This window comes from Lycorma delicatula, chromosome 2 (genome assembly GCF_047948215.1).
Source record: "Lycorma delicatula isolate Av1 chromosome 2, ASM4794821v1, whole genome shotgun sequence".
NCBI classification, from domain to species: domain Eukaryota; kingdom Metazoa; phylum Arthropoda; class Insecta; order Hemiptera; family Fulgoridae; genus Lycorma; species Lycorma delicatula.
Window position 1 is genome coordinate 40,998,081 of NC_134456.1, and position 23,917 is coordinate 41,021,997.

The 23,917-nt window shown below is 27.2% G+C and overlaps 1 protein-coding gene across 1 annotated transcript in view; it reads left to right on the plus strand.

The window, feature by feature from the left end:
• Positions 1-23,917, plus strand: part of RyR (Ryanodine receptor) — a 559,410-nt gene that overhangs the window by 346,441 nt on the left and 189,052 nt on the right. Inside the window, exons 30-39 of the mRNA XM_075355178.1 lie at positions 694-827; positions 1,613-1,783; positions 3,062-3,170; positions 4,192-4,336; positions 5,826-6,124; positions 8,295-8,469; positions 10,187-10,333; positions 12,946-13,157; positions 14,726-14,923; positions 18,869-19,006. Coding sequence (XP_075211293.1) covers positions 694-827; positions 1,613-1,783; positions 3,062-3,170; positions 4,192-4,336; positions 5,826-6,124; positions 8,295-8,469; positions 10,187-10,333; positions 12,946-13,157; positions 14,726-14,923; positions 18,869-19,006 — 1,728 coding nt within the window. The remainder of the gene's footprint in view (positions 1-693; positions 828-1,612; positions 1,784-3,061; positions 3,171-4,191; positions 4,337-5,825; positions 6,125-8,294; positions 8,470-10,186; positions 10,334-12,945; positions 13,158-14,725; positions 14,924-18,868; positions 19,007-23,917) is intronic.

A 23,917-nucleotide genomic window follows, 5' to 3' on the forward strand; every position in this document is an offset into this window, starting at 1 on the left:
ACATGCATATTATTATTGTTAATGTATGAATTCCTCATATCATCTGGTGATGCTCCAGTATTTTATCTTTGAATTAGAATTAGTTTTTTAAATGGAACTAATAAAAATAAAATTTTTATAAAAAAAAAAAATAAGAGTTGAAGAAAGCCAGGATACAGTAAAAAAAAAAAAAAAATTATCCTCTGGTTCCTCAGAAGTACTTAAAGAATTATTGATGTATGTGTAGACTACTTTGGGATTTATTCATTTTGATTCATTTAGCCCTCCACATAGTGTACCACAATTCATCTTCTTTTTCAGATTTTGAAAATTCCTTGCAATACAAGATCTTCTTTCTCTTTGTGTTTGTTGTTATATGATTATTTTTTATTAGTTATTAAATCTAGTAATTCTTGCTATATTATTCTCTTTTCTTATCATTCTTATATTCTGTTATGATTCTTCCTTACTTGCCATGACATCTTGATAACTTGTTTTATTAGTGTTTTGCGACGATTTCTCATTGCCCGATTGTTGATTGTGAAATCTTTCAATACATTCATTATTGTCATTGGAGATGTTTGTAATAGTAATACAAAATAAATGTAAATTAAATATGGTTCACTTTAGTTTATCATTAAATTTTGATCACTGTGTGTAAAAATTATTCTGTAACTTGTGTTAACTGTATATTAAAATATTTGTATTTTTTAGAGAGAGTGAAAAGATAAGACGATGGCAAGAAATCAGAATTCGCCAACACAGATTGTTAGCAGAAGCTGATCAGACTACACCTGCTCACATTGAACAAATTATGAAATCAGGATTCTCTATGAGTGATATAAAAGGTATTTCATTGTTTTTTTCTTAGTTTCTACATATATATGATTTTTAAAAAAAATATATATTAGTAATTGACTGATTTTGTGTCATTTTTCTATCCCTTTATTTTGTTATCAATCTTTTACTCATAATTCATTTTACATCCTCAGCTGTAAATTAGGATTTAAAGAGAAAAAGTTAACTCTTTAAATCCTAATTTTTCTTCTCAATCCAATAACACATTCATTAATATCCTAATCATACATATTGTAAAAGTATGAACAGTATGCATAAAAAAGATCACATATTAACACATATATATAAAATTTATAAATTAACATTTCTTTTTAATTTAGATGAATTGTTAAAGTTTTATTCAGGCATTGATCACAAAAGAAACATAGTAAAAAATAAGAAGAAATGCATTTTACTAAAATATTACTCTATTCAAAACCTGATTCATCTGTGGATTAAACTATTATGAGTTATGTGGCTACCTACTAGCCTTGTAAATATAGGCATTAATATTATTATTTAAAAACCCCAGAAATAAGTAATTAAATTTTTGTGTTACTAATTTTTTTATTATATTATTATTTTTTTTATGCTTTGATTTAGGTAGTAGACTAAAATTAATGGTAGTAAACAAGTTAGTGATGATAAATCATATTGATAATGTATGATAATGTGGTAATTAAAACAGTTAGAAATAACCATTAGAGTTAAATGCTTATTTAATTATTCCACATAAAAGTGCTGTTTAAGAAGTAATATATAAATTTAAATATTGCTTTAATTCTATTTGTTTTAGGTTTACATAGAGGGTATTCTGAAGATGCTGTTGAAGCTGATGAAATGATTATGTCACCGTCCAACACCTCTCCACCCACTAAATCTAAAATGAAACCAACCAGGCCTCCAAGGAAAGGATCCCTTTCTAGAAATGAAGATATGCCACAACTGAACGGACCACTTGATCAAAGTAAGATGTTGTTAAATTGTTAAAATCTACAAAGTGACTAAGAAAGTAAGAAGTAAAAGAAAAATTTGATTAAATTTATGAATGTAAATAAAAATTAAGATTCTACATAGGATGCAAGAGACTAAAAATAGAAATTTATCTTGCCTAGATAATTATTTTTTTATAATGAACCTGTACTTGCATATATTAAAAAAACACTTGATTTAAGAACATTGTGTGAACTAAAAAATTGCTGTTCTCAGATCATACTCAACATATAAATTCATTCCTTATAAGTATTTTAAGAAGATTATATTTTACCAGATTTTTAGGGTGAGTGGTGAAGGAAATTTGATCCTTTTCGTAAGCTATTCTGATTGTGAACAATTATATTTAAAAAAAAGAATAATTTACTGGTTTCATATGAATCATATTTTGTTCTATTTTGTTTTTGTTTATTCTTTTAAATTAATTATTAAATTACACATTATCTTCATTAATACTTTTACTTGTTTGCTATTTCATAAATTATTTTAAGAAGTATTCATTTTTTATTTTACACTTATGCACTTATATTTTTTATTACACAGATAATCCCTATTATCATACACTAGCAGTATTCCTGCCTTGGCTTGGGCTAAGGAAGAAAGTGAATTTGCCTTCATCAAATTTTTGTATTAAGACATAACCAAATTTTAAACTAATACTATTGCAAAAAAAAATCATAAGCTAGGAATTATTAAATAAAATTGTTTGAAAAGAAAATTTATAAATAAATAAACATATATAAAAATTAACCATATTATATGTGGAAAATATCATGTATTCTCCAGATTTGAAGTTCATCTTCTGACACTCCACACTGCGTAATCAAGAGTAGTATAAAACATAAATCAAGGAATAGAAAAATTACTTTTAAGTAAGTTGATAAAGAAGACTTTCTCTTTCCAATGGTTTCTGATAAAAACTTTATACTGTCTAATAAACACTTCCATGTTTCTATTTTGCTAATAATTTTACATTTATAGCACTTTTATTCCATATTATTCCTAATTCTGAAATAAAAAACATATAACTCAACTGAAAATAAGTGTAAAAACAGTCATTTCTTAATTAAAAACTAGATTAGGTGGCAAAAAAGTATGTAAAATAAACTAAAGAAATTCAAAAACAATATGAACATGTTAATTTACTTATATTAAAATAAGTCATATATCTAAAACAATCCCATCAAAAGATGGAATCTTTAACCCTGATATAGTTGTTATATAAATATTTTTTTTTTTTTTTTTTTTGTAGATAAGTTAAATCGATCTACAAGTGAGCTTGATTTAAACCGTTATAATGTTGATTTACCAAATTCTCTTGATAAAGATGATAAAAAGAAACGAGGAAGATCACCTTTCAGGTAGTATCTTGATGTAATATATTTTAATTAATAAGAACATTAAATATACTACTGATAAATTATGAATAAAATTGTCAGTTTAATTCAATTTTATTAATTTTTATTCTACATTTTTAATCATACGGTGATAAGTAATAAATAAATTTGTGAAAAATTTCTTCAGTTCTACATTTCTGATGCAAGAATTTACTGCTGTTCCTTCTGATGCAGCAACATCTGCTTTGCTACTTTTTACTATCTTTACGTGTAAAATTGAGTTTACATTATTTTTTTATTACGAAATTTTATTGCTGTAAAGAACGTGATGTTAGTTCTAAATATTTTTCTTAGAATCTTAGTGGAGGTTCTAAAAGAAAAAATGTAAATAATTATAATAAGTAAATAACTTGTCTGTGATCTATCTGATCATTCCATTTTTTTTTTGTAAAACATCTCATGAAATAACATTTTGAATTATTAAAGATCTGATGCAAAGGAAATGGGAATATTGAAGCTATTTAGATCTTAGATCATTATCAGTGCTAACAACAATTTTTGTAAGACAAGGCACATAGCAGTTAATATCTATAATTCATGGTAGTCATTATTAAAAAAAAAAAAAATTAAGATTTTTTTATTATTATTATTTCATATTTATGAAATTTTTTTTTAGAGTAGAAATTGTGAAAAAAGTTTTAATTCTGTAGTATCCAGTATTGATTATTGCTTGGACTATTTGAGTTGTTTTTGTAAAAAATAAAAAAAAAAAAAAAAAAAAAAAAACAAAACAATTTGGAACCAATGATCTTTTCTTTGAACTTAATTTTAATTGGTTTTTCCAATTTTTAATTTTATTTAAATTTGTTGAATGATTTATTTATTTCATTATTGTTAATATTTGTAATTTGTATATTAAATCCTGTTATTTATAAAAATTTAATTCATTAATTAAGTAGAAAGAACTTAATTGCATCTTACTACATTTGTAAATGGTATACTAAGGATATTTTTCTTGTTCTAATTATGTTACTTGATATTATAGATTCTTTTCAAGAAAACGAGAAATTAGTGGTGAAAGAGGTAAAAAAGCGAAAACTCCTGAACCGCATTTAATGGGAGTTGATCGAACTCCACAAATGATGGGAAGACAACATCATACTAGAACACCAACTGTAAAAGTGACTCAGGTGTATATTTAATAATTATTATTTTCTAAAAATTTACAGTTTTAATATGCGAAGATTATTTTTTTTTTCAAAGTCCGATCGGTCATGAAATTAAAACTACAGTGAAAATAAAAAATGTTTTATTTGTAACAAGTACTTACATAGTTACGCTATTTCTTTATATAGTCGCCACTCCGATTTAGACATTTGTCGTAGCGTGGTACCAACTTTCCAATACCCTCGTCATAGAACGGAGGTGCCTCTGTTTTCAGCCGTGTTTCTACGCTGGTCTGCAGCTCGATGACTGTGCCAAAATGTTGTCCTCCTAGCCAGCGTTTCATGTGAGCAAAGAGGTGAAAATCGGATGGAGCCCAGTCCGGGCTGTATGGTGGTTGATCAAACACTTCCCAATGAAAACTCTGCAGGAGCTTCTTTGTTACAGCTGCAGTGTACGGCCGAGCATTGTGATGGAGAAAGACAATGCCTCATGACAACATTCCTCTCCGCTTATTCTGAATTGCCCTTCGTAGACGTTGAAAAGTCATGCAGTATGAGGCTGCAGTGATGGTCGTGCCACGTTCCATGAATTCCACTAAGAGCTGCAGACCAGCATTGAAACATGGCTGAAAACACAGCGCTCTGTTCTATGATGAAGGTATTGGAAAGTTGGTACCACGCTACGACAAATGTCTAAATCGGAGTGGCGACTATGTAGAGAAATAGCGTAACTATGTACTTGTTACAAATAAAAAATTTTTTATTTTCACTGTGTTTTTAATTTCGTGACCGATCGGACCTTGAAAAAAAAATAACCCTTGTAGATTTAACTGATTGTAAAGTTTTGTTTAACAAATCCATAGTTAAAATATAATTTGACATTTCTGAGCCTGTAATTATACGTGAAAGTATATGTGTGCCTCTGTTATGCTCTGGTGTGTAAATAAACTGACTGGTTTTCCTCAGAATTGAGCAAAACATTTTAGAGTAAAGTATTCAATAATAGAGAAAAGTGACTGAAAGTTTTAAAAACAGAAAATCGACTTTTTTCAGTGCTGTAATCCAATGAATGTTTACAGAAACTATGACTGAAAATTGTAGGGTATTTTAAAAATCATTCTAGATTGAAACCATAGAAGGCAAAGTCTGTGTTAAAAAAAATTATTTTTTATATAATTTTTTTGAGGTGGGTTTTTATACAGCAAAAAACAAGGGAATAAACCTAACAAAATATTAAAAAATAGTAACTTATCAGCTGAGAGACTCGGTCATTAGAGAATTGAGACTGATAATGAATAGATTGTAAGTTATGTAATATCTTTTTACTAATTACAAAGGTGTTCATGCTAATGTAGCATGAATATTTTATAATGTACACAATCAAGGTTTTATAACTTATAATCATATGATAATATAAGTATGAAGATGTTATGTATAAATTATTTTAATAAAATTGTATGTCATAAATAATTTCAGGGTTCATAAAATTATTTTTTTTTTATAACTGTTCTAGCCTGACATGAAAGTTGTGCCACCAACAATTCCTGAACGAACAAATGCCCCAAAACAAATGTCTGTAGTAGCTGGCACTGGAGTTGAATCCATTGGTAATGAGATATTTGATGTAGAATGTCTTAAATTAATCAATGAATATTATTATGCTATTAGAATATTTCCTGGTCAAGATCCTACTCATGTCTACGTTGGTTGGGTGACAACTCAGTTTCATTTACATACAAAGGAATTTAATCAAAGTAAAGTCCGTAAAGTTATAGTCCATACTCTTGATGAATTCAGTCGAGTAAATGAAAGGTATGTGTAATATTTATTTTTTATAATATTATTCTAATTCTATAAAAGTTTTATTCCAATGAATTTTATGTTTATGGCATATGATTGATTTAATGTAAGATTAATACTTTTATGCCAAAAATATTTTTATTTTTACAGTCTTAAAATAAGTGAGTCATCTTTAAATAAATAAATGAAACATAAAATTCACATAAATCAGTCATATTAATTATTAGCTGTGTATTGATCGTAATAAAGATTTCATTTTTTATTAATTGGTTAATTTCTTCTTTTTTTCTACTCGAATATTTCAGTTTCAACATATCTGCTATATCTTATAGTTTAAATTACATGTTTTCTGAATTCTGCTTCCCTTGCAGTTTTTACTTTTTATACTTTTATTATTAAATTAACCAACTCTGGTTCTACCATGTATGACTCGGCAACCAAATTTTTTTTAATTTAAGTTTTACTTTTGCTTGAAAATGGACTTTTTAAGTATACATTTATTGTAAAACAGCTTCATTTTGACTCCTTCAATCAGGCCTCCTAATTTTCAAACTTCTTTGTTAAATTTCATTTGTGCTCATAATAGGTATTTTTATTTATTGTTGCTGAGGAAGATTAATGTTTAGTTGATGAGAGTTATAAAATTAAACATTTATTATATACATAATTTTATTTAAAAACAGATTTCAAAGGACTTTTCTCTAGTATGTATTTCTTATTTTATTTACTCTTTGATTTTTAACAAGCATATGTTTTTTTTTAAAATGACGATTTTCTTAAAGATAAAAAAATACCATATTTTGGTGGAAATTGAGCCTAGAAATGAGAAATCAGTATGCTTATCATACATTACAGAAGGGATGTATTTCAGATAGTTATTTATTTTTATTACCTAAAATCGTTTAGAATTATGTGTGCCCCTGGACTAATGAGTCAGAACTAATCAACCCTTTAACAATGCATTACTAACAGTTATTTTCTTGATCTTATTTTTATATTAAAATATATATATGTGCATAAAAATTACAAAATGTTATACGCCTAATTAACAATATCCTGATTTGAATACTAGATTTCTGACTTTTAAAATGTTTGTTCAGAATTTGATTCTCAAAACATTGTCAATACGTTTTGCCAGAATGTGCTGGTAATGGTAAATTAGAGGTTGTTCAATTTGTCTGCCTTGAACTTAAATGTGCATGTTTATTTAAAACAACACAATATCTTAAATATGATACTTTTGTTTTTTCACTATCCCCACAAAAATTCTGTGAATAAGTGAGTACAAAGCTAAATTATGAACTCATAGACTTATGAAAGATGACTTATAGCAGAATTTGTTTAATTTGAAACTTGCAAATGAAAAAAGAGAGTCAATTGAAATAAATGTGCCATAAAAGTGCATTATATTTGCTACAAAAGCTTTCATTTACATTTCCATCTAGTCACTAGGAGAAATGTGTTGCTGTAAGTAAATGGGTGGTAATTTGTTGTGTGATGTGACTGTCATTTTGAATCAATTCATTCACCTTTTTTTTGGTGCATCTCAAATCACAGAAACTGGTTGATCAGTGGCAGGTTCATTCGCAATATTCGCTTCTGATGCACAGAAGTAAAAAAAGTAATAGGTGAGCTATTGTCCACCTATTCACAGTACTTCAATCAAAATTTTCATTACTGTAAATGATTTTTAAATGATGAATGTTACTAGCATTTCATATTTTCTGTTGTTAAAAATAAACAAAAATAAAACATACATGGTGCAGCTAATGTTTTAGATGAACGAAAGTAGGCATAAGTAATTCAATAAAAATGGCAACTGACAGGAAATGAGAGGGCATGAATCAACAAGTTTTGGAATGTTAGTAGTAAGGGAATGAAATTACAACATGGTAGAACCTGTCGTTTTATGTAACATTTTGTTTTCCTGTTACATTCCAGTGTGCACTACATTTCAGCCACCCCTCATATGTATAATTTATCTCAGAATAGTTTTATTTTACTATATTGAATCTTTCTAAACAGTGAACATTAAATGTCAATTGTGTATCTAGGTCTATGTCTTTTTGCATGGTTAACATTTTGATTTTGATTTAAAATATTTTATTTTTATTATTTTCATATTTTTTGATTTTGTTTAACCAAGTTTATCACACTTTTATATTTTACCTTATTCTTTCAGTGTTGAAAGACAAAGTTGTTACATGGTACGTGCTGATGAGCTTTATAATGAAGTGACTAATGATGCCTCTGGTAAAGGTGCATCTCAGGGAATGTTAGTTGGTTGTTCTGTTGATGCTGCTACAGGTTTTATGACATTCACATGTGAGGGCAAAGAAACTTCTCATAGATATAAGGTAAGTATTAATACCTAAGAACAATGTTTTTTCAGTTGTCCATGTTTTTTTTTTTTTAATTTAGAAAAATCTAGTAGGAGTAAATTATGGACAGTCTTTTATCGTATCTATTGAATTTTATGCTTTGCTTCAAACTTAACTATATTATGGTAAAATTTTTTTTTTTTTTAACTGATATAAAATTATTACACAAACGTTTGATCTATTACTCATTAACTCAAGGTATAACTAAAATTTTAAGATATTTTATATTTAATTCTTCTTAATAATTTTGACCATATTTGTATGTTAACAGTAACATAGCTCTAAAAATTTTAACTGTTGACGTGGGTGATTTTTGTAATAAACAATCTTTTTATTTTTTTGAGCTCTAAGCAAAAATTTGGAATTGGGGAAAATGACACACATTTCTTTTGGTGGCAGATTTAAACTTGCTACTTGGGATACCCTTCTTAGATTTTATATTTTGAAGTGCTTGGCAGTATTCAAGGAACAACAGATATGTAGGTAGATGTGTAATAAATAAATATGAATATTGAAGCACAATGTACATGCACATGTATTTACATATTTATTATACTATTGATAGCTACTAAAAACAACCCAATATGTTATATACTCCCTTGTGATATCCCATTTTCTAAAATTAAATGTTATGACATTTCTACAGCAGAAATGTCACCCACACCCAAAAAGCAAAAAGCAGAATGAAAGTAAGGAAAGGAGATAAATAGTATAAAAAGACAATCTGTGTTTGAAAGAGATGCATAATACCTGTCAGTTTTTTGCCTGGGGATAATTTTGTTTTAAGATTTCCTTCAGATATCTGATGCTATTCTTCTGTCAATCCTGTAGGTGATCAGAACATCTGGAAACAGTACATCCCTATCCTATGTAAAACTAAAAATATTCTTTGAATAATTAGGTTTGAAGTGAATTTTTGTTGACATGCGAGTTTCATTAATGAAACTGTCTGTAGTAATGAAATTAAATAAATACTATTGTTCATGTACATTTGTTTCAACTGCCCTGATTTTTGAGAGGCAAATAGTTTGTATAGATATGATCATAGCATTTAAATTTTAATGCTATCTTGTAATGTATGATATGCATTATTAGATTTAAGATTGTATCTTTAATAATCTACTCAGAATAAAGTTGTTTTATTAATATAAAAAATAAATGTATTATCTAAAGAGTAATTATAATAGTTCTTGGTCATTTTTATTTAATATAACTACATAAAACAGTTTTATCAATGAAAACAACATAAAATAGACTTTTTTAATTCAGGTTATTAATTTTTACATAACCTCAAGCACCCTTCTCAAAATTCTTTTGGTTTATTATGAGGGGAAATTGAACAAATTTTTTTGTAGATTTTGAAAATTTCTAGTACTCATTTTATTTATACAGCTCTTTTTGAAAATACTATGCATTCTAGTGAAAAACATTCCAATGTTTCATTTGAAATTTAGAAACAGTTTTGTTTGCCTTTACTGAACAATTTTTACTGTAATAAATGGGATCTCTTAAGCAGACCACTATTCAGATATATTAATTGTGCTAGCTTAATGCATAGCCTTATAACTTGTCATTTTTTTCTAATTCAACTGGTCAAGAATTCAGCCTTCGTAGAATTTGATCTGGTATTTTTCTTAATCTAATTTTGTTTTATGCTCGAGTTGTTATGTAACCACTACTAACTTGATTACAGATGGAACCTGATACAAAACTTTTTCCTGCAATATTCGTTGAAGCAACTAGTAAAGAAGTTTTACAAATAGAGTTGGGGCGAACATCAACAACATTACCATTGTCAGCTGCTGTTTTACAAAATTCAGAACGTCATGTCATTCCACAGGTTTGTGTCTGAAAAAAAAATCAGAAAGCTTTACTATTTAATAATGTAAACTATAAATTTTTTTTTGTTTTTTTATTATCTCAAGTATTTTTTATTTATTTAGTAATTTACCGTTCTGGGAAACATGTAACAAGTTTCATTAAAATTAGAATTATGGAAAAATTGAAAACATTGTATAAGGATTCAATTAAGTGAGAATAATATAATAAATTATATCATTCATACTGAATTCTGTGGCACAGTTATAGTATCTCAACCTTTCATCCAGAAAGTCTGGGTTTAAGTTGTTGTCAGGCTTGGAATAGTTCACAAGCTAAAAAAATTCCACATTTAGTATGTGTGCAGCAAACTTATGATATTAAATATATAAATCTGCAAAAAATCTTTTTAATTAAAACAACTTCTGAATTTATAACCTAAGTTAATATTTTATAACTTACATAGGTAGAATTATTCCTTTTTAATTTATATTTGATAATAATTGTTAACAATTATTATGTTACACTATATTCTCCAGAAAAACTAACTAATCAAATAAAACATAATTAGCCATACAATTAGTAAAACTGAGTATCAATAAAATAAATTATGATGAACAAAATTTAATTATAACATTATGTAAACATAATTTGGTTTTTTTAACATTCTTTAAATTTAAAAAAATGATGTGTTATATGCAATAACTGATCTTTAAAGCAGTGTGGTTTAATACATTCTTTGGCCAAGCATAAATATTACTGTAAGATTAGTAACTATTCCACTGTGAATTAGAAATATATTATATTAGTCATAATAATTGTCAGCCGTTCCAATAGTTACATTTAAGCAGTGCTTTGTACATCAGTAAGATAAGCATTTACATTTATGCAATATGTTATCTTAATATATGTATTAATTTGAATTTCTGTAAGTTACTATTGTGTATTAATCTTATTGAGTACTATTTGTTTATTTTATCTAAGTAAGTTTGCTTTTATTTTGAACAGAAATCATGTGCGGCTTAAATTATTTAAATTGGTGTATGTTTATGAATGTAAACATAGTACCATATTTCTTACCTCACCAAGTAGTCATTACTAAACACAACTGTAATAGTGAATCCTTATCTACGATATTAAATGATCATTCATCATCTTTGTGCAATAAATTTTATCAGCACATTTTTTTCTAAATTTAATATTTATAACTAAGTTTTATAAAGGTAATAGCAGGACAATTATTTATTCAGTAATCTCATTGCAATAGTGTCAATCATACATACACAAGTTAAATGTTGGTTTTGTTTTTAGTGTTTTGTCAGACAATATTTTATTTGGGTTTAGTTTTTAATTTTTTTTTTTACTATAGCTATTATGTAATGAACGCATTAGGCAGAAGAAACATTCATTGGTAAATGAAAAAAGTGATCATATTTATTAAAGTTTGTAACCAGTGAAGAAGATGAAACCAGTTTTGTTATAAATGATTTTTTTTTATAGTGACTAAATCTAGTCAGAAATATAATATTAATATTTTTTATTTAGATTAATAATATTTCTATTGAATATAATCAATGTTTTATTAATGTCTAAAACCAGTTGAATAAATAATACTTATAAAATAAAAGTTTACAAAAAAGAACTATGAAAGAAGAATGTTTGGCTATTATTAGTAAAAGTTGTCTGACTTCATTATAACAGTGTTTTTCATTTAGACCATAATTACATGTAATTTCTATTAAACATTAACTAAAAGTTATCTCATTTTCTATGTTTTAAAATAATTTCTATATTATTATGTTTATGTTTTTTTTCTATGTTTTAAAATAATTTCTTGCAACATTCCAGCTTGTTGTGAGAAATTATTTTATGTTATTAGTCACGCATTCTATTATGAACTTGTGAGTACAGTTACTGAAGGTCATATGGCAATTTAGATTAGCCAACCTGTAATTATATTTGTTTCTTTTGCATGATTTTGGAATGTACTGAACAAATAATTCTAAAAAATAATATTTTCATATGCTTACACTTTATTCATTTTGTTGATTATATTGAATTGTCTTTGTTCTTGAATATGGGCTTTACTAATATAAACAAAATTGTAATCATTAAGTGAAAATATTGTTTTAGATGTATAACATTCTATAAAATGCTGTAGTTTCATTTTTGAGCTAAATAAACTTAAAATTCTGATTAAAATGATTATATCTATTACGATTATATTTATTATGATTATATACAAATTTTACTGTTTATTTTCATAAATTTATTTTATTAACATTACATATTCAGTTTTTTTATTAGAGAGAGTTGGTTTTCAGCTACTCTAGAGTCTGAAATTTTTAGTACCCATTTTTACTGTTATTCATTTTTCAATGAATTATTTTAAGCATAGTTTAAATTGACTTTGAAATTTATTTACAGAAACCACAGTTTTCTCTGATTAAATGAATTTTTTAGGGGATTAACTAAATTTTGTTTTAATTAACATGTTTCCATTGTTACAGTAATACATTCAGTTTTTTTACATACTATTTACGTAGATCTTATATTCTATTAGGTAATTGTTATTATTAGTTGTAGTTATTTTTTTTCTAATAATGATAAATTTTACTTGAAATTTTTGTTTAGTTCCCTCCAAGGTTAAAAGTACAGTGTTTGAAACCTCATCAATGGGCTAGGGTACCCAATGTTTCACTTCAAGTTCATGCTCTAAAGCTGTCTGATATTCGTGGCTGGAGTATGCTTTGTGAAGATCCTGTGTCAATGCTTGCTCTGCACATTCCTGAAGAAGATCGTAGTATTGACATCCTTGAACTTATTGAAATGGAAAAATTATTGTCGTACGTATAACTAATATTTTTTTCTATTTCATGTTTTTAACTCTTTTTTTAAGCCTATTTGTCTAATTGAGCAAAAAAGTTTATTTTTATTTTTTTGTATAAAATAGACATCAACTACTGTGATCATTAGCCTTTGTTGCAAAATAAAACTTTCTCATCCTCACTAAAGTAAGCAACTAATTTTGTAAAATTAATAAAACAATTATTAGTTATATTTACCATGTTTAGTTATGTAGCAAAATGTGTGAAAAAACTGAAAATTTATTGAATACCTTTGTACATTTCAATGTGAGCCCCTTGGTTGATCAACAAACATCTAAATATTCTCTGTTTCCATTCAGCTTTAATCAGTTATGTTGGAGAGAGAGATCAATGTTGATCATCGTTTAGAGAGACAAAGATATAATCATAATAACAATTATGATTCTCTCTTTCTCCTCTCAAATGTTTTAGATAACTAAATCTTTTCTTTATGAATGTGTTTTTAATGCAGCCTCAGAAAAAATCTAGATATAGTGTGTTTATAAATATACCAATACATATTGTACACTTAAAACACTCATATATCAACTATAAAACTCTTACAATAACTAAATTTGCTATTTGATGAAAACAAAACGACCAAAAGGTGCCGTAAATGTGTGCTGATAATAAGAGGTAGCGCAGCTATGCACAATTATGAGAATTATTTCACACATCAGTAACATTATTGTGTAACATCTTTTATCGCCGTAAATGTGTGCTGATAATAAGAGGTAGCGCAGCTATGCACAATTATGAGAATTATTTCACACATCAGTAACATTATTGTGTAACATCTTTTATCTTTTTTAAATACAATTTAAAAATACAGCAGGATTTCATTTGATATAAAAATGAACAGAATCTTTTAGGAAGTAAATTTTACAGATGTTTAACAAATTGCTGATAGAATGGTCTATAGCAATTCTCAAACATGTAGTTTTTAAGTTGATAGGATCTATCAAGTAAGTTAAAAAAGAAAAGAGCATAATTGTAGTTTTTTTTATATTTTAAGCAATTTTCTCTTCTTTTTTTGTAATTAATTACATTGATTCTTTTATTACATTAGTAAAAGTCATTCTTTTACTACTGCAATTTTTTGCTCTTTATTATATCAGAATGTGGTTTTTCTTAAGTTGAGTTTGAAAAATACAATGCATTAGTTATGTCAGCAAAAAACATAAGTATTATGGGCAAATCTCTTTATATGATAGATTAAGATCTGTATGCAATGTTTAGTAATTTTGTCTTCTTTATAGAAGTTCAACTGAGAGTATGGTTCAACTTCTAAATATTTTTTTTTCTGGGCAAAAAACAATTTTGTGTTATCATCACCCAGAAAACAAAAATATGAAATATAAAAATAAAATATAAAATCTAATAAGACAACAACAAAATTAAAACTCAAACTAAAGTACTAAAAACAAGGACAAAATGAAAAACTTAAATTAAAATGTTAAATACTAGTTCATTACTTTGGTTAGTTTAAAAATTTTAAGCTGATTTAGTTTTGTAGGAGAGTAATTGTAATGTATTTTTTATTTCAGGTTCCATGCTCATACTTTAACACTATATGCAGCTCTTTGCTTTCAGTCTAATTATCGTGCTGCTCATACATTATGTTTACATGTTGATGAAAAACAGTTATTGTATGCTATACGTTCAGATTACATGTCTGGTCCTTTAAGACAAGGATTTTATGATCTTTTGATTGCTCTTCATCTTGAATCTCATGCTACAACTATGTAAGTAACACTTTTTTATTAATTTTCTTTTTCTTTCTATCTTCAAAAGTTTTTCTTTTTTTTAAATTTCAACACGTAGTCTGTTACTACTGTTCAAGAGAGTTTTTGAGAAGGTGGAGAGGTGAATTGAAAACAAATTATTAGTTATGTCCACTTTATCAAAAGAAAATCTTACCACCAAAGAACAAAATACTTTACCATAAAAAAAAAATCCCAAAAAATATAAATAAGTACTTCCATCTTGAAAAAGTTGTCAAGCACATCGTGAATTGAGAGTTGAATATGAAGAAACTTGGAATACACATGTCCACCTTTACACCATTTAAGAGATTAAATAGATAGGATCCTTGTTGAGTAAATCCCAGTGTTTAGATGTCTTTTGTTGAGTAAAAGGTGGCAGGCATATGACATCTAGAAACAATGTTTTGATTAAGCTAGTAAATAGCCTCAAGTTTTGAAAAATTTTCATATGATATTGTGCTTTTTGATGGTACGGTAAGCCTCTTTTTAGAGAGAACATCTACTCTTGCAAAAACGGTTGATACTACTTTTAAAGAGACTCACCAGTTAATTACAAATTTTATGAAATCCATTCAGTTTCAAAATCTATACAGCAGCATTGTTTTCACTCCTAGACAAAGAACTGCAGATTTCACAGATAGGTATAGGTAGGCATTTGATGAACAGCACTTACTGTTAGGAGTTTAAAGGACTGTAAGATGATGATGATTAAGTTAAAAGAGTATCTGAATATGATAAAAAAAGAACCATCAGATAACAAATTCTCTGCCAAAGGATGCTTCTGAAGGTTTCAATCTTGACTGGTTAAAATGAAGGGCTAAAATTCATAAGAACAGATCTAGCCCAGTGGAGTACAAACTTAAGCCTGAAAGAATCAAATATTGGGAATTATGCACGTATAGATTTCCAAGACGTATTAACAGCTTCTGAGGCGAAATCTGTGCACAGATACCTGCTTACCTAAAGAATTATGGTTTGTAACAGAAATTTAATTAATGCAGATCAATGTTAGATTAAATGTCTTAAGAAAAGAAACAAGTTGGTATTTAATATTGCAGCTTTTGTGTTCATTTCATATTTTTTACTTTCCTTCCAGTATATTAATTAAGTAGAAATTTATTTGTCAATTCGGTGATATATCGTTGGTTCTTCTTTAGTAAGATTAGTTAGAGAAAGTCTAGAACCAGTATTGTCCGTGGCCTTGATGAAATTCTTCATTAATCCTCTGATATGTAAAAGAGGTATACACATTTTTAAGATTATACAATGAGTCATGTTTTACATTTTTCTGCTCAGGAATGAGTGATTCACGTTAGGCTATTCATATCTAATGAAATGGTTTTTTCTGTCTCTACTATCCCATTCACACAAAAAACAACCAAGCTGCTGACCAAGAATAAGTGTAATTACCTTCAAATTACAACAAATATTACATTCTTACACTGTGTATTGAAGCTTTTCCAATATAAATTTAAAGTTTTCATAAGTTTCTTTCATATTAGCTATGAGCCACAGGACTGATGGGAATTTATCACTATTATTAAGAAGCACAGCTTTTAAACTAACTTTAGAGGAATCAATGAACAAGTGCCATTCTGTTGGGTTATGTTCATTACAAAATGCTCCATAAGAGAAGAAATGTCATTATAAAACATTAAGCCATTTTCTTCAGAAAAATAGTCTTTAAATTCAGAATGATGATAACGATAAGTACATATCTTTGTATTCTTTTGTAGAAGATTCCATCCTTTTAGCCAGGAAGCAAACATTTCATACTTTTTTTGGATAACTTAAAATCTCGAATGAGATCGTTAAGATTTTCTTGAATCAGTAAGTGAGGCTCAGATGAACTGCTTTGTTCAAAAGTCAAATCACCAGAATCTATTTCTTTTTCTTAGTCTTTTTTCATCAGACTCTGAGCTTTCTTCATCTAATGTCACATGTTCTGGAGGCTTTGGTATGGGCAATTCTTTGCAGTGTGGAACTGGTCTCATTGCAGATTGCAAGTTAGGGTACCCTAATTTGTGTTGTGATTTTGACTTAATCCCGTTAAGCAGAAATAACAGTCAGAAGAGTGATCTCAGGGTTCCCTCCAAATCATTGGGTTAACAAATGGCATGTGGCTTTTGCCAGTTTTCCATGCAGTGAGAAGCCTAGAACACAATAAACAACAGATATGGGGGCCCAGGCCCTTGTTTGGTCCCCAACTTTACACCTAAAATAAAGTTCATAACACTTTTTTTAATAATGGAGTAAGGTTTCACCTTTGGGACTTGAGCGTCACTTTACCACATACATAACAAAAATATGTTAGGATGATTTAAACAAACTCTAGGCATTTTGTAACTAATGACTAATTAAAAGCAATAAAGTTGTAAATATGTAATACACACACAAAGCACTCACAGTGACGTGTTTGCTAGTTTACTGCTATCTCACACTGGCATCATTCTGATGAATGTATGCTACACTAGATCATGTTTGTACATGTCTATACATGCCTGAACCTGCACAACAGTAGCAATGCTATCCTTTGAGTTAGCTCATTTGGTTCCATTTTATTTACAATGCTCTAGTTGCTTTTACTTGTCAATGTACAAATGGACGAAAAAACGTTTTAAAATATTCTAAAAAATTAAAATAACAAAAAAACTGTGGGTGATACAGAAATTTTTAATACATATTTGAAAACAGGATTAAAAAACTGCATTAAGTTCACCTATTGGTACTTGTGATATAAAAATCATGTTGACCACTGTAATTATTATTTTCATCTTATAAAAATTCTTAAAGTGTTATTGATAATTTTGAAATTACATTATGTCTAGCTTTTAGTTTAATTATTTTCATGAAGGTTGATGATTATTTCATACTTACATTGCCGCTTTTTTCAATCCGTGTAAGCTTTCACTCTAAACGTCTAATAATTAATAAGACCGAACAATTTTTTCTACCAGGTTGAAAAATTATAGATATTGTAGTATTTCAAAACGAACCTTGTTCATAAACTGTCCCTGATAAAACTGACTACTTGTCCTTCTTTTAGTATAGTTAAACGCATGTACAGCAAGTGTAGAGATGATCACCAATTCACAAATATTTATTTTCAATTTTTGATAGTAACTTATCAAAATATTTAAATATGTGGTTCAACCGTTACAAAAGTTAAAAAAGTATAAACGTTAGCCAGATAACAAATTAATTGAGTAAGAATTTTTAATATTTTGAAATACATTCCTTAACCTTAAACCTTTTTTAATGCACACTGAATGGAATGTTAATTTAGTAAATGGAATGTTTTCTGTGCTAGCATAATTTGCTATAGGATGCAATTTTTTCTATTTTTATTTTTCACCTTTCACGTTACCATTTCTATATGATATAATAATCTAGAAAAAAAATACTGTATTATATTAAATATTATATTAGTGTAAAGATACCTACCATCTATAGAAAAAACTTTTGTAGTTGATTATAAAAAGATTTCTTACCCATATTGATATCTATGAAAGTTACCATATGACATGATTATCCTAAAAAAATTTGAAACTAATGTCATAAACTGATCAAAGATCTTAATAATGACAAAAAAATTAAAAATGAAGCTGAAATTCATGCTGCCAAATCATTAAATTCATAGTCATTTAATGTTTTGAAAAAATAATTAAATAAATAAACTTTTATTTAACTATTCTCTTCCATTTTGATCAAACATGTGCTTAGGAGATCGTTATATTCTTCACTAACAACATGAGCTGTAACTTCCAACTTTTAAGTTGACAAATTAAAAATTTCTCAATTCTTTAAAATTTTGTAATTTTTTTGCAGACCCAGTTTTAGAGTACTTTTATTAATGTGCTAATTAACTTTTCCAATTACATTTTGTTGATCTACTTTTGTTTTCTTTTTTCATTTGATTAATAGGGAAGTGTGCAAAAATGAGTTTATTATACCAATTGGACAGGAATTAAAGGAATTGTATGAAGATCCAGAAATGCGACACAGTTTAAGGTCTTTAAAGACAGAATCTGTATTACCAACAATGAAGATGACTGACATAGCGTAAGTAATTTTTATGTTTAGTTTTATTTGGTTAGTAAACTAATTTATTATCTTCTCTGTTAATAGAAGTAAGTATTCTTTAAACTAATTTAAATTAGTTATACTAATTTAAATATTGTTTTGATATCAGTATTTAATTTGTGAATGTGATATAATGGAATTTTTAAAAGAAATGTAATTAAAATGTAGTTTTTTGAGCACATCTTGGTTTGTAAAATATAGTGATCAGACCATTTATTAAAGGTTATTATAATTTGCAATAAATTTAGTCTCAGTATTGCTTAAATTAATAACTTTTCTAAAACTTGATTTACTATCATGGTGGGCTTTACCTACTTTTGGGTTATATCTTTTGATTAAAAATATATTATATTCATTATTAAATAATGTTACTATTATAATATTATGCCTTAAATAAGTATTTATAATTATAATTAATATGTTCCAAACACACACATATATATATATATATTTAATATTAGATATGTTAACATGTTGTAAATGTCTTTATTATATATCTGTTTATTAGTATCACTGGTGAAGCCTGAACTACAATGTAAAAGGATGACCATATATTAATTCTAAGAAAGCATATTTGAGACCATGATCTTAATTATGCTTATAATTAAAGTTTTATAATTTATCATTTATTCATGCTTATAACTAGTGGTAGACTCTTATTACAAATGTCATATATTTTTTTTATTTTAGATAAGTGATAGAAATAAATATACTGTATTTACTTGTGTAACAATAATAATAAAAACACTCTTTGAGTGTAGGTGGATAATACAAAATGTTAAAGGTGTGGCTTACTCTGTTCTCAAACAGGGATCAAAACTATCAAGCAAGCTGTTAAAAAATGCATACTTTTTTGCATATAATGAAGCTGATCTTTGTTAACAATTTTTGCTTTTACAAATTTATTATACCTTTAAAACTGTTGTCATCCCTTCTGGTAGACTATAACTAGATATATTTTTCCTTCCTTCAGTGTCTCTTGACTCTTGAAAAAGAGTTTTTACTGATTATAATGACAATGAAAATGGCAAACCAATAATAATGATTATTTAAAGGAAAGCCTTTTTTACTTAATGGCATCCATCCTATCTTCACCTCAATGACAATTCATTTCCTTTCCAGTTAAGGAAGTTTTCAGGTTTTTTCATAATGTCTAAATTATAAAGCTTTTTTTTACTGTCAGATGTTATTATGATCAACATATTATCTCTTTTTTTTTTTTGTTTTTACTGAAGAAAATTTGGAAACTTTGATAGTTGTCTGTTGATGTATATTGACAAAATTGATGTATATGACAAAAAATATAGATGTTCAACATTTCTATTTCATAAAATTTAGTGATGTTAGTGTTCGAAATTAGCAAATTATAAATCAATCAAAGTTTATAATTTTATGCATATAGTCTTTAGGTAGATTATGAAACATAAATGATAAGACAGCCTAAGCAACAAGACCATGACCATGACCAAAGCTTGCCATAAATTGAATAATGGGCTTGCCATTTTTTTGTACCAATTCAGGTGGAATCAACTGATGCAAATTATATTCAAATTTTATGAATGTAATTAATTCAACGTTTAAAGCGCCAGGACATTTCTCCCGTTTTAGATTCCTGAAAGTCACTATGCATTGTCGATATTTGATAAATCAGTTTTTATTGTTAGCAGTCACAGGTAATTCTTTCATGTAAATAAAAGTCATGTTATTTAGCTTTCCTGTACCCTTTTTGATCCAATACATCAATAACTTTTAATTTAATTAACCCATGCAGTCTTTCTACATCCTGATCTCAATTTATTTATTTAATGTACAAATCACATAAATTTTATAAACGTGAAAGAAATAAGACAAAAGCTGTAGACAATTATGTTATGTGTACTTGTTCAAGAATGATTATTATGAAAAGTAATATTAAGCAATAAAAAAGAATAATCAGTCTGTATTGACTACCAGCTGTATTCCCTACTAGGCAAACAGATAAATAATGTGTGGTTTCCAGGATTTAGTGAAGGGGATAAGGTTATTTATGTGATAACCCAGTTCCAAGTCTGGCCAAAGAAGTTACACTATTTTTCCAAAATATTCATCATAACATCTCAATTTAAACTTGGTATTGAACTGACTTCCTTCTATTTTTTTCATCATTACTTTCTTTCCCTAATTCTTTAATTTATCCTCTGTGTACCTGAACATTAAAAAAAAAAATACTTGACTATCATTTGGGTATAATATGTTAATTGCAGGTATGGATTGTCAGTGATATGAAAAATTCACATCTTTCTGTATTCTTATCTTAGGCCTGAAAAGTTTCAGTAAACTATAGACATTATCAAGGTAAATACGTTATTTATAAAACAATATCGATATTTTAATTAGGTGAATTTTGCTTTCATTTAGGAAATGAGTTTCAACACTCTTAGTGCCAATTCATTTCAAAATTTCCTTAGTGACAAGGTAAAAATAAAATTATTTTAACGTTCCAACTAAAAATTAAAAAAATTATGTATTTTACCAACATAATTGTTTTTTGTTTTTATTTTTGATTTATTATAATTTATGGCACATGCTTATAAAAATCATCATTAAAAAGTAGAGTACCTTTTCTTCATGGACCAAAATAAATACCTCAAAATATTTTTTTGTAACCGTTTTGACATAATGATGCAAAAGAGCATGTTAAACTATTTCAAAGTATTATTTGTAATTTAAATAGAACTTTAGTAACATTAATGTAAAAGCCTAGTTTTGTGTGATTGTTTAGCCTACTTCTAGTAAAAATTAAGATACTTGTACATAAGCCACATTGCCATATCTTTAATCGAAATGATTAAGTTAATCTAAAATTCTATAGTTTACTTGTTGCTCAATAGTGGATATACACAATACTTATTAAAAGCCTATAATATTTATCATGTTAAAATGGACATGTAGAAGATTCATATAACCATCAGTCAATGAAAAACAACAATGACAGTGTACAATCTTTTGTTTTTTGCTGTGTATGAAAGGATGACTAAAAAAGTAAATTTTTTTATAGTTCATGTGGCCACTAACACTTATTATTAATTTTAAAAAAATGAATAAAAACAATCTTCCAGACTGATATTTGTTTGGAATAACAAAAACCTTTATGCAAAATTAAGGAATGTCTATTTGGTAAACACCTGACACCAAAATAGGTGAACTTTGTAAAGAATGACAACACAAATATATATTTTTTAAAGAATATTTTCACTGTACTTATGAACATTTTTACCTTTTAATAAAATCTACAACTCTATACAGATTAATTTAAAGATGAACTTACTTCAATTCTGAAAATAATATTTTCAGGCCTTGGCTCATAATTGTTTCAAAACTTTACTCCTTATCCTAATTTCAAATATCTATTTGAATTGACGACATCTGTACTAATTATGGAACTGAGTGTGTAGTGGAATGATAATCACTGGTCAACTTAAAATTTGGAACTGAAAAGGGAGAAGTGTTCTATATCGTATTTTATATGCTGAATCCGAATATGTAATCTGAAACAACCCATCACATAATGCTCTTAAGTTATGACCCCTTAAATTTATTTGTTCCATCATTTGTGGAAGAAACGATACAAATAAGTTAGTATGTCTGTATGCTTGCTTATTTACATATATTGCGATGCATCCTGTAGACCTATATTTGACACATAATAGTCAAATGATGACAATTCATGTCAAATCAGACATGTCGTCAAGTAATGAGTAATTCAACGTGATGAAGTTTTCTTCAGTATGAGTTCACCTCTTGGTATGACTTATTGTGTCCTTTAGTTGTAATAATGGTTTTATACATATTATAAAGATTGTTTTGTAAGTGATGCCATAAATTTAGTGCAAGATTTTTATGACATAACAACTTTTGGTATTATTTTACTGAACATCAAGATTTGTTAAGTTGTGCACGCACGTGCATGTGTGCGTTATTGCACTCCAAGGTGAAACAGTTTTATTAATTATTTTAAGTAATTAAGTATTTATTAATTAAAACTTAATTAGTTTATTAATTAAGTAAGTATTTTTGAAATATTTCAATTTACTTTCACTCATTAATACATTTTGAATTTTAAAATGAATAAAAATCAGGCTTGCAAAAATTCTCCAAATATTTTTTATGTTTGTGGAGAATTTACCACAAAAAAAATCATTGAAAACCACTATCAAATCTGCTGAAAAGTGCTTAAAAACATTATTTTGATTGTCCCTTGGGAGATCAAGATAAATCCTGGACTCCACATGTAGCATGTATCAAGTGCAACGTTAAACTAACCCAGTAGTTAAAAGGATAAAAAGATCATTTACCTTTTGGCGTTCCTATGATTTGGTGAGAGCCTACTGTTCAGTTTCATGTCCTTCTTATTAATGATAAACAAACTGTGTAACTCTTTTCTTCTTACTTATGTAAGGCATATAAATATGTTAATCTAATTGAGTTCAACACCTGTTTTATAGTATATATTTTGTTTTTATAATATTACTGTTAATTAATTCATGTGTGTTAAAGATGTAACTTCAATGTGAATCTAAATAAAATATTTCAGTATAATACTTCTTAAAATATAAATATTATACATCTACATCATAATTAACCTCAACAATGTGAAATAAGTTAATAATAATACAACATTCTAATAAATGTAATGTTTCTAAATCCATTATAAATTACATATAATAAAAATATAATTGATCACACTAACAAGGTATTTATTGAAAGACATTAATGATCCAGTGGCATAAGTTCTGAATACTGGAAGCTGTTTTTAGGCACTGTTATTCGAACACCTACTAACCATTATGATGACTGCTATTTTTGCTTAACAGATGTTACTGGTTTCAATTCAAACATAAAAGCAGTATA